The 12,855-nt window shown below is 37.1% G+C and overlaps 1 protein-coding gene across 3 annotated transcripts in view; it reads right to left on the bottom strand.

Annotated features, from left to right (window-relative positions):
• The window catches only part of PRRC1 (proline rich coiled-coil 1), a 41,124-nt gene that overhangs the window by 15,539 nt on the left and 12,730 nt on the right, over window positions 1–12,855 (bottom strand). For all 3 annotated transcript variants that reach the window (XM_002918081.4, XM_019798401.2, XM_011223450.3), the window contains 2 exons: window positions 10,854–11,017; window positions 4,927–5,030 (listed from right to left, as the gene is read on the bottom strand). In XM_002918081.4, coding sequence (XP_002918127.2) covers window positions 4,927–5,030; window positions 10,854–11,017 — 268 coding nt within the window. The remainder of the gene's footprint in view (window positions 1–4,926; window positions 5,031–10,853; window positions 11,018–12,855) is intronic.

Below are 12,855 nucleotides of genomic sequence, written 5' to 3'. Positions count from 1 at the left end.
ACACACACACACACACACACACACAGAGGAATATTACTCAGTCGTAGAGAATGACATCTGGCCACTTGGAAAAACATGAATGGACTTAGTATTATGCTAAGTGAAATAAGGCAGACACAGAAAGACAAATATCGTATGATTTCACTGACATGTGGAATCTAAAAAACCAAACACATGAACACCAGCAAACAGAACAAACTGGTGGTTGCCAGAAGAAAAGGGCGTGGGAGGATGGGCTAAACAGGGGAAGGGGATTAAGAAGCACAAACTTCTAGTTATAAAATAAGTCATGGGGATAAAAATACAGCATATAGAACATAGTCACAAACATTACAATAATTTTGTAGGGTGACAGATAATTGTGGTGAGCATTCTGTAATGTACAGAATTGTTTAATCACTATGTTATAGACCTGAAACTAATAAAACATTGTACCACAAATTTATTTCAATCAATGCCAATCTAGACTTCCACATCCAGCAAAAACAGCCTTTGTAAATAAATGTGAATTAAAAGCATTTTCAGGGGCGCCTGGGTAAGTGCCTGCCTTCGGCTTGGGTCATGATCTTGGGGTCCTGGGATCAAGCCCTTTCTCGGGTTCTGTGTTCAGTGGGGAGTCGGCTTCCCCCTCTCCCCCTCCCCACTGCTCATTCTCTCTCTCTCAAATAAACAAAATCTTTGGGGGAAAAAAAAACCAACACATTTCCAAACAGTAGGTAAGAAAGTTTGTAGCTAGAGTCCTCCATTACTACGTAGTGCCAAAGGAAGTCCTTGAGGCAAAAGAAAAATGATCCCAGAAAGGAAAACAAAACTACAGGAAGGAATTGAGAGAATAAGTATCAATGAATACTGATAGCAAAGGGCAACACTACTAACATCTCAGGAGTATAAAATGCATGCAGAATTAAGAAAACTAACAACAATACAGTAAAAGATGAAGGGGATGTTGGGTAAAGTATTAAAAGTGGCTCAGTATCATCAAGTCACAATTTTTATTATGAAAAAAAAAGACTATAATTTCTAAGGTAACCAGTAAATGAACTGTAAAAGGTTAAGAGAAGGGAAAAATGAAATAATGATCACTAGATGGCTCCTTGGTGCTTACACAGAAAGTTTAACCTTTTCACCCCAGCATTCAAAGCTCTTCACACCATCTGTCCCCAAACCACTTCTTGATTCCCTCATCCAACAAATGATCAGCAAAGCTAATGTAACCACTGACCCCTGAATCCTCTTAATCATCTTCAAACTTTTCCTCCGCTCAGAATGTCCTACTCTTTCCACTTAGCCAAAGTTTACCTACTCTTCACAATCCCATCCAAGTCCCAATCACTCACGAATCTCCTCTGACGCTACCTCTACACTCAGTTATGTCTCCTCGAATTGTATGTAACACTTCCTATCAGCAAAACACAACACACTATTTCATATAGTCACTTAAAACTGTTCATCTGTGTACATATTTTCTCCCACCTGGCCAACAGGATTACCTCAAAGTTGGAGAACATTTTTTATACACTATGGCCATAAATTACCAGGCACAATGCCACTCAAGACTAAATAAACAAAAAACGTAACAAAACCACTATGTGATTACAAAAGAGACTGATTTCAACAGTTGGGAAGCTCTTTCAGTATAAATAAATTCAGCATGTTAAAAATAATTTCTCCCATAAAAAAGCCATCTATTTCAAGTACAAAGCCCTTAAAGACCATAATGAATTCTGTTCTTTGAGTATTCTCCAAACTAAATTGATAAGCATCACTGCTCAGTACCTCTCAGACCTGGTGACTGCCACCAGGCCCTGTTGTCCATACCTTCCATTACACTGAATAACTGTGTGAATGACTATGTTGGTTACTGGTGATCAATTACATCTAAGCCAATACAGCACTGTATCCTTAAATTTAGTGCTATTACATTCAGTGAGTGTTCACACAATCCTACGAAGCAGGCATTACTATCTCCATTTTTTAATTAAAAAGGAGAAACCCGGGTAGAAACGTGAGCTGAGTTATGGAGATCATACAGCTAGTTAAATGATACAGCCAGACCAGAATATAAAATAGGATATATTTTTTACTAGGTATTCAGTCAGCCCCCCAGAACCAACTGTATTTTGCTCGTAAGACAAAACAAGCCTCTTACCAAATAATTACATGCCACCAAACTAGACAACCAAGATACACATGGATACATTTCTAGAAATATACAACCTACCAAGACTGAATCATGAAGAAACTGAAAATCTGAATAGATCGATTTCTAGTAAGGAGATTCTAGTTAGTAATCAAAAACCTCCCAACAAACAAAAGTCAGGACCAGAGATACCTTCACTGATGAACTCTACCAAACATCTAAAAAAATATTACTACCAATCCTTCTCAAAGTCTTCCAAAACAATAAAAGGTAAGGGACACTTCCAAACTCATTTTACAAGGCCAGCATTACCCTGACAGTAAAATGAGACAAGGACACAACAGAAAAGAGAAAGGCCAATTTCCATGAGAAACTTCCAGGTGAGTAAAAATTTTCAACAAAATATTAAACCAAATTCAACAATACATCAAAAGGATCATACACGTGATTTAGGATTTATTCTACAGAGACTCAGAGATGGTTCCACATCCACAGATCAATGTGACAGAACACATTAATAAAATCAAGGGCAAAAAATCATATTTCAATAAATGCAGAAAAAGCACATGATAAAATTCAACAACTATTAATGATAAAAACTCTCCAAACAGGTTTAGAAGGAATGTACTCAAAATAATAAAGACCACATATGACAAGCCAATAGCTAGTATCACACTCAAAAAGAAAAAGCTGAAAATGTTTCCTCTAAGATTAGGAACAAGACAAGGATGCCCACTCTTTCCACTTCATTATTCAATATGGTATTGAAAATCCTTACCAGAACAATTAGGCAAGAAAAGCAAATAAAAGGCATCCAAATTGGAAAGGAAGATGGAAAACTGTGACTATTTTCAGATGACATGATATTATATACAGAAAAACACTCAAGACTAAAAAAACAAAACAAAACAAAAAAAACAAAAAACAAAACCTGTTAGAACTCATAAATGAATTCAGTAAAGTTGCAGGAAAAAATCCACCAAAATCTGTGGCATATCTATACACTAATAAAGTATCAAAAAGAAAACTTAAGGAAATAATACCACTGACAACTGCATCCAAAAGGACAAGACACTGAGGAATAGATTTCACCAAGAAAGAGAAAGATCTCTACTCTAACAACTATAAGACATTGATGAAAAAAATTGAAAACTCAAATATATGGAAAAATATTCCAGACTCAGGGATTGGAGGAATTAAAATTGTTAAAAATCTCCACACTACTCATAAAGCAATCTACAGATTCAATACAATCTCTATCAAAATTCCAATGGCATTTTTCACAGAAACAGAACCACCCTGAAGTTTGTACAGAACCACAAGACCCTCAAGAGCCAAAGCCATCTTGAGATAGAAAGCAGCATCACACTCTTTCATTTCAAACTATATTACAAAGCTATACTGATCAAAATAGTATGGTCTTGGCATAACAATAGACACAAAGATCAGTCCAACAGAACAGAGAGCTAAGGAATAAACCCACACATATATGGTGAATTAATTCACAACAAAAGAGCCAAGAATATACAATGGGAAAAGCACAGTCTGTAAAATAAATGGTGTTGGGGAAACTAGACTGCTTACATCATACACAAAAAGTTAACTCAAATGGATTCAAGACTTGAACTCAAGACCAGAAACCAGTAAACTAGACGACAAGAAGGAGTAAGCTGCTTGATATCAGTCTTGGTGGTAATTTTTTGGATGTGACACCAAAAGCAAAGGCAACAAGAGCAAAAATCAGTAAGGACTGCATCAAACTAAAAAGCTTCTACACAGCAAAGGAAACCATCAACAAAATGAAAAGGCAACCTACTGAAGGGGAGAAAACATTCACAAATCACATTCCTCATAAGGTGTTTAACGTCTAAAATATATCAAAAACACAAAGAACTCAAGAGCAAAAAAAACAATCTGATTAAAAAACGGGCAGAGGCTCTGAAAAGTTTTCCACAGACGTACAGATGGCCAACATGCACATGAAAAGACGCTCAACATCACTCTTCATCAGGGAGATGGCAAAACTACAATGAGACATCACCTTACACGTGTTAGGATGGCTATTACCAAAAAAGTAAAAAAAAAACAAGTGTTGGAAAAGATATGGAGAAAAAGAAAACCCCTGATGAGAATGTAAGCTTGTGCAGCCACTATGGAAAGCAATATGGAGGTTCCTCAAAAAATTAAATGAGCCATACTGATCCAGCAATTCCACTTCTGGGTATTTATCTGAGGGAAATGAGAACACTACCTTGAAGAGATAGATGCCCCCGCCCCAATCCATGTTCACTGGCAGCATTATTTACAATAACCAAGACATGGAAGCAACCTAAGTGTCTGTCAATGGAAGAATGAATAAACAAAACGTGGTGTGTGCACACACACACACACACTATTCAGCCATGGAAAAGAAGGAAATCTTGCCATTTGCAACACGAATGGACTTTCAGGGCATTACGCTAAGGGAAACAAGTCAGAGAAAACAAATACTATATGATCCTACTTTTTATGGAATAAAAAAAAAATGAACTCACACATACAAAGAACAGACTGGTGGCAGGGCAGGGGTCGGGGGGGTGAGTAAAATGAGTGAAGGGGGTTGTTAAAAGATATAAACTTCCAGTTACAAAGTAAGTCATGAGGATAAAATGTACAGCGCAGTGACCACACTTAATAATACTGTTCTGTATATCTGAAAATTGCTAGGAGAGTAGATCCTGAGAGTTCTCATTACAAGAAAACAATTTGTAATTATGTTTGAAAAAAAAAAAAAGCCTCTTTCTTACTTGTCAGGTAGCAATTCTGCAATGAAGTTTTCTACTGACACAGCAGTCTGTTTTTCATGGATCACTCCAGTTCGACGCAAGCTGTCTATCCGTTCCTGGGCGCCCTGAATGACAACTGTGTAGGTTAGAAACCATTTCTAATTATTCAGTATTAACTATACTAAGTTATGGTTATATAAGTAATACACAAATACATTTACACACAAATACCTAGATAGTCATTGTAAATATTCAAACAATACGGAAGTATAAAGAGTTAAAAAGGCCAATCATGTTCCCCTCAGTATTAACAGTTTATACGGCATATTCCGAACTATTCCCACATATGCTATTTGGGTTGCTGCTATGAAATGGATTATTTTCATATTAATGTTTTACTTCGTTATTACTAATATAATGAAACTATGTACTTCTTAACGTTGGTTGATATCTTACTGATAAAAATCTTTTTTCAGTCCTAGTAGTTTTTATTTAATTTTCTCTTGAGGTATCTAGGTAGGCAATCATATCAAAGTGAATGATTTCTCTTGCTTCTTACTTCCTTTAAATATAGCCTTACAATATGCACCAAAATGACAGCGGATTTATTTTTAACCACTAATGTATATATTGCACCAAAACTTGTTCAAGAAAATTATTACCATTTATGCAACAAAACTGAGGGGCTGAAAACACTGTATATATTAACTCAAAATCAGTGCATCTGTAATGGTAGAAAAACTACAAATTTTTAGTAAAGTTGCTATTTACTACTTTATCTGAATCACTTCATAAATAGTGATCATAAGGAAGTGACAGTAAGTGTTCAAAAAGCAAGACAAAATGCATTCTGTTTTTTAATAAAACTACCATGGATAATACATTAACCTACTTTTACTATGGACAGCAGAGATAAGTAGTGAATGAGAAAAAGTGGTCAGTTCTTATGAAAATTTAAAAAACTAGGACACTTCTAGAGACATCTGAACTTATTTCAGAGACAACAAATAAAGAAGAGGTGACCAGTGCATGAAAATTGGTAAACCAATTTAAGACACTAGCTTATAAAGATTAAGGATGAAAGAAGGTATGAATTAAACTATACTAATACTGACTATATTTTTGCTTAATCTCTCTAGTACCACGCACACTAACCCAAGAGACATTCAGTAAGAAACTACTACATGAAAAAATGAAGAAGGGAAGAAATAAAGGCCTTCTTGAAAATTTTTATCACTCATGTTAAGAATGTAAATGGTATAAATCTAGTAAGAGCGAATGAAGAGGCAGCTGTTGAATTTGAAAGAAAATATAACTATACTGGATAATGTAAATTTACCTAAATCATTTTCCTCCCAAGAGGATATCAGTTATGGTTAAATTTTGATTATGAGTAAGTTTAACTAAATGTTAACTGAGTAAAAACTATGAGGGAATTAGTGGGATATTTAAGAGATTCATCCCCAGCTATCTGAAGACATCTCAGCTAAGCACTACAACAAAATATTCCTAGATTTGATGCTTCCAGGAAACGAAGTCTGTTCATTTTTTACTATCCTACAACATAGGGCTTCTTATTTCGTAAGGAAAATGAAGAGGGGGTTATATGTGCCTCTTCTCCTCTTATGTTAATTAAGTGTGGCATCTTTTGGAATCACAAATATAGACACTTTAAGATTAGCCCCTACCAATGTTTTGAGAATGAAATTTTAACTTTATTTTCAGAAGTGTAAGGAATTAATAATCAGTTTTGAGGCCACAGTGAAATAATTATCTTGAACAGAAGAAAGATACAGAAAAGCTCCCAGAGCTTATCCTGTACTCTAAGAGTTTATACTAAGCAATTTGGTTTAATTAAAATTCCATGCTGCTTCTTAACTGCATATAATTACCTACATCTTTGGTGAATGTAAGTTATAAAATACTGGCCCTAACTATGACTGGCTTTTCAATGAATTAATGCCTGGCACACAAGTTTCAGAAGCTTCCTAGTGTTAATGATGGCAGTTCTTAAATCTAAGTTCTCCTTCAAATAGCTATTCACTTCAAATAAAATCTGATGGGGAGTAAAAAATCTGGGTTGAAGTTTTAATATTCTAGCATTCTACATTATTTTTCTTCTCATTAGCTCCCTCTACTGTTTCTGAAATAAACGGCTGATAAATTTATAAATGATTTTCCTATGCATGTATCAGTTTCAATGAATTTTGATTTTAAGCTTTTATTAATAATTATGGAAAAGAAACCCGAATGTCTGAATTTGAAGGGCAAAAACCAACAGCAAAAATTAATCTGTCAAACACTAACAATGCCACAATATAAACTGAAGTATTACTATTATACAGAAGAGGAAGTTTTTCTTTTAGAAAAAAATTTCCATCAGCCTTTCAAGAACAGCACCTCATGATTTTAAGTATCTTCTGTGTAATAATATTTAATGTAACAAAATATGTAAGACCCATGTTTTAAAAACCATGAAATTTTGAGTTATATTCCAAAAGTCACATGGTGATTTATCATCAAAAATTAATGACCTATCAGCTGACAGCTCTGTCTGGTCCCTCTTCGGTTTTGATGGGACCAAACAACTGGAAACCACATGACCTGCAAAAGGGTTTAGTTTAGGCCAGTCATCATGTCCTTTGTATTCCCAACATCGAAAACAGTATTTTGAATTGTCCCTTCAGATGACACTCAGGAGTATTTTATGTTCGGAGGCAGCGTATCACGTGACTATTTAGTGGGCAAGAGGTATGTCTCATTTCCCAAAAGGAGAGAACAGGGCTTCTTAAGGGGGAGATGGGAAAGGAGAACAAGTTGCCTTAATCAGAGGTATGTATTCAGGCAGGAAATTTTTAGGCAAAAGAGTGTGTCTGGAAGCTGAAGTAGCTGAGCTCCTGAAAACTCCCTGGGTCTCCTTAGACCTTATAAAATCTTGTGTATCAACAGAGGTACTTCTAGACCAGTTTGAAGACCACTGTGTGATTGTGGAGGTTCGAGCATCACGGGATAGCAATGGGTGGGCCGCTGGAGTGCTATTAAGTGAAAAATCTTTATTCTTCTTGTGAAACTGATAGGGTGTTAAACCAAAATTGAAAGCAGATCCCACAATGAAAATGTTTTCTGTATTAGACTGTTTACTTGAGGAAATAAATGATTAATTTTAAAAACATACCTTTGCACTTTTAGGGTTTAGACAACTGCTAGATATTCATTCTAAAGAACATCTAAGTGTTCACACATCTGTGAACCAAACCAAAATTCCTGCTCTTGAGGAACTTAATTCTTGTGGGAAAACATTATAAAACACTAATATAAAACTACATGACAGAGTGTATGAGAAGGTGCTGAGTACTATAGGAACGAAAACAGAGGAGAGGAAGGGTGATCCTGGTATAGCTGTGTGGAATGTAGTACTAAATAGGCAGTCAGGACAGGCCTCGCCACGCAAGGAAGACGGGAGTGAAGACTTAAAGGAGGTTTAGCAAGTACATATCTGAGAGAAGAATGTCCCAGAGAGAAGAAAGAGCTAGTGAAAAGGCCCTCAGAGAGACGCCAGGCACGTATGAAGAGCTAGAAGGAAGCCAATGTGACCAGTGTGAGTGAGCAAGGGGAAGACCAGTTGGAGAAGCAGCCAGAGTGGAAACAAACTCCACATCAGCCAGGCTGTGTGGGGCCATGGAAGCCACTTGAAGGAATGAGGGTTTACGATGAGTAAAACATAAAATGCTGAAACACAGGTGACATGCTCTGACCTATGACTTCAAAAGACTACTTGGCTACTCTGTTCAGAATGACCTAGAGGGCCACAAGGTTACCCTATGAGATAACCCTAAAACTGAATGGCCTAGTAGCAGGCAATGGCAAGATTCCATCAAGACACTGTGGCAGCGGTGGAGATGTGAGAAGCAGTCAGATGCTGGACACACTGTAAACGCAGGACGAACAAGATTTCTTGATGAACTGGACATGGGTAAAGAGAGAAGTCAAGAGTGACTCCAAGGTTTCTCCCCTGAGAAAATGGAAGGATAGGCTGCCATCAATGAACGGAGATGGACAAGGCTACATGAGCAGGCTTGGAGGAAAGAAAAGCAGATGGATGCTAAACACAGTTAAGTTTGAGACATTCAAGTTAAGGGGTTGAGAAGACAACTTTTACATCAATCTAGTTTACATGAGAGGCCTGTGCTGGTGATAGAAATTTGAAACTGTCAGCCCAGAGATGATATTTAAAGCCACCAGACACTATGGGCTCACAAGGGAGGGAATGTAGATAAAGACAAGATCATTAGGGGGAACCAGCAAGATCATTAGGGGGAACCAGCACAGGGGAGTGAGCAAATAGTAAGGCAGGGAAAAAAACAAAAGTGTGGACCCCAGAAGTCAAGTGAAAGAAATATTCAAGAATAATGACTGTCTCAAAAGCCAGTGACAGGCAAAACAAGACGGGGACACTGCTGACGTGCAGAGCCTTCTCTGGGGAGTCAGGATGAGCGCCAGCCTGGGCCGGGTATAGGAGAATATGAAGGAACAATTAGAAAATGCTGGCAATTGTTTGGAGGAGTTTTGCTGCAAAAAGCAGCAAAAAATTAAGGTGGTAGATGATGAGAAGAGGAGGTAAAAAAAAAAAAAATCTGTTAAAAATTTCTTTCATTTGTTTTTTAAAGTGGGAGAAATATTTGTATGCTGATGACCTGTTCAATGTTCATTTGTTCTTGAGTGTCTACATGCTGGTGGTAAAAAAACGTATCAGAGGACAGGATTCTTGGAACTTTAACCCTCACTGGCTTGAAGGGACCAGATCTAGTTCCCTGGGAATGGGACTGGTTTTACACAAATGTGTGACAAGTGTTTTAATAGTAACAGGGCAGAAGACAGACAGTAATACTGAAGTGGTGGTGTCAGTGTGCGGTTGTACGAAATTTCTCTTTAAAATAAGTTATCCCATCATCTGTCCCTGTGACGGAGGGGTTATTATCTACAGACTTGATCACAAGATCCTCTTCTCTCACTATGAAAAACCTAAGGCAGTGTCTTCCTTTTGACATTATTACTGATAACAAGATTTAACAGGCCTCTATTAAAAGAGCCCCTGGCAAACTGGTTATACACAGGTATTATACACACCTGGAAAGTGCCAGGCAAGGGGATTAAAAGGATGAAGAAGGGGAAGAATCAAAGCAAGGAAGCAAGGGAAAGCTTTCTGGATGAATGCTGAGTCCAAGAACAAGGGAAAAGGGGGACTTGTAGGGTCAATCTAGAACCTGCCTACTGGAACCCCATTACTACTCTGGAAACTTTCAAGTATGTTAGAGTCCCCAAAACCATGAAGAAATACATAAGTGTAAAGTATTATTAACAGTCATAGTAATAAAAAGCTTAGAGAATTCAAGTGATACTAATTTCAGTATAAAATTTTTAAATTCAGTAGGACTTACACGTAAGCACTGGGTTAAGATTTCCTTTAGGACTGGGGCGCCTGGGTGGCACAGCGGTTAAGCGTCTGCCTTCGGCTCAGGGCGTGATCCCGGCGTTATGGGATTGAGCCCCACATCAGGCTCCTCTGCTATGAGCCTGCTTCTTCCTCTCCCACTCCCCCTGCTCGTGTACCCTCTCTCACTGGCTGTCTCTATCTCTGTCAAATAAATAAATAAATAAAATCTTTAAAAAAAAAAAAAGATTTCCTTTAGGACTAACTACTCTCTCTGTGTTCTCTCTGCATGTGTTTTCTCCCCTCCCCAAGCATCAAAACTGACCCTGAGTTTCTTTAAATTAAAACTCCACTGTACCTTCATATCACAACAGTTGTCGAAATAAAAACCAAGATGATCACTACCTCAGAATGTACAAACCCATTAGCTCCAAAATGACCAAAAAATTATCATCTGAATTATGAAAAAATTAACTGCCAGTTTCTATATGCTGAAAAAAGGTGTTGTATTACTCACTTTCAATCCGGCTGCATAGCCCACTGGCTGTGGGGCAATATTGGACTGGCCAGCTTCCCCTATGACCACAGCTAAGCCAAAGACCTCCTGGAAGGCATCTCGGACAGCAGCAACTTTTACTTCTTTATTTGAGGTCACTACAATATCCAGTTCACCTCCAGATTCTACAAAGATCAGAAGAAAATTTTAATTCCAAATTAAAATAATGAAATTCTCACAAGCAATGCCATATGCTAACACTTTATTATGTAATCATTACCAACCTCACAAAATATTACAAGATACAGATGATGAACTTTTTTACAGGCTGAGGACACTAAGACTGATAAGGCTTTGCCCAAGGTGACACGGCTCCTTCCTTAGCATGATGTCGGGACTCAAACCTACACACTCCCAAATCCTCTTTTCACGATCCAACACACACACTTTCACCCCCTCATTTAACAGCATTTTAGTCTAAATGCTTAGACCCAAGCTACCAACTTTTCCTGACTTAAAAATGAGCATTTAATGCATTAACTGAGGGAGTCTCATCTGCAGGCAGAAGACAGTACATATCTTCTAATGGTTCTAAGTATCCCATCCGCCAGACAGAACACAACAGTTTTTTTCCTATGGAATACTGTTCCAGAATATATTAGTAACTCCCCCTTAGAACAGCATTTTGTGGTCAGACAAGCTTGGGAGATGCTTTACACATTTCCTTCTTGGAAATTCACAATGAACATTAACACCAAAATTCTGAGAAAACCAAAAGTTAAAATTCGTGACTTTAACCCAGTACTTTCCATACTTAATCTGAATATGTTAACATTGAATAACCACTCCTAAGAAGTTTTCCATAGATGTCAGTTTGGGAAATAATGTTCTAACAGCTATGAAAAAAGTTTAATTTTCTATTTTATCAGTCTATTAATTTCATGAGCTCTCATTTTCTAGTAAGTTTAAACTTTGGATAAAACACTGCATTTTAAGGCTGCAAATCGAAATGGTTTTTCTGCTTTTGGTTAATAAATACACACCTCTATTATACACAAACTTCTAATACCATGGGGATGCTGGAGTTTCCAGGCCTGCAACTATGGAGCAGAGAAATGAACTATGTGGCTTGTGAGATACAAGTTACAATTTAGGATACACTATAGAAAATGAAAATAAAGACTGTTACTGATGATAACTAATTTCCCAGAGTTATAAAGAAGTCTGCACTAAACGAGAACTGCCATGAAATGTGCTTTTTATCTAGAAAACAGTTTAAACGGAGAGTCAACTTTTTTATCATACATCTTCATCATTACACGAAAAAAAACCCAGCAGATGCCACAAATGGGATAGTTATTAATTATACATCTATTACTGTCCTAATATGCAAGCACATAAGGAAATGGAAATACCAACATAGATAAAACCTGAAATTTAAAAAGGCTAAGATATGAAATAAAAATTTTAAAACATTTCTACAATTATTTTTAAAACCTACATACCATTTAGACAGAGTAATTTGACCAAATATACCTAATTTTTTTAAAATCTTTTTTTTTTTTTTTTAAAGATTTTATTTATTTATGTGACAGAGAGACAGCCAGTGAGAGAGGGAACACAGCAGGGGAGTGGGAGAGGAAGAAGCAGGCTCCCAGCGGAGGAGCCCGATGTGGGACTCGATCCCGGAATGCCGGGATCACGCCCTGAGCGGAAGGCAGACGCTTAACGACTGCGCCACCCAGGCGCCCCTTTTTTTAAAATCTTAATCTAACATTTTCTGACATACTGAGCTCAAAGACCTAGTTCTAAGCACAGCATATTTTGCTACTTAGTGTTAAGGGCTATCACTAGTAAGATAGATTTATCCAGAAAGCTGTTTGTACGGTAAACCATGTTGCCCCAGAAACAATGCTATGCTTTTCCCTAATATGTTATGGAACAGCTGATACGTGGGCTTTTTCTCATATATCTTTTTTCCTAATAGGATGATCTAGAGATCCCATCTTTACTAGAATTTCAT

Source organism: Ailuropoda melanoleuca, chromosome 3 (genome assembly GCF_002007445.2).
Source record: "Ailuropoda melanoleuca isolate Jingjing chromosome 3, ASM200744v2, whole genome shotgun sequence".
NCBI classification, from domain to species: domain Eukaryota; kingdom Metazoa; phylum Chordata; class Mammalia; order Carnivora; family Ursidae; genus Ailuropoda; species Ailuropoda melanoleuca.
This window is presented reverse-complemented; position numbering and strand designations above follow the sequence as displayed.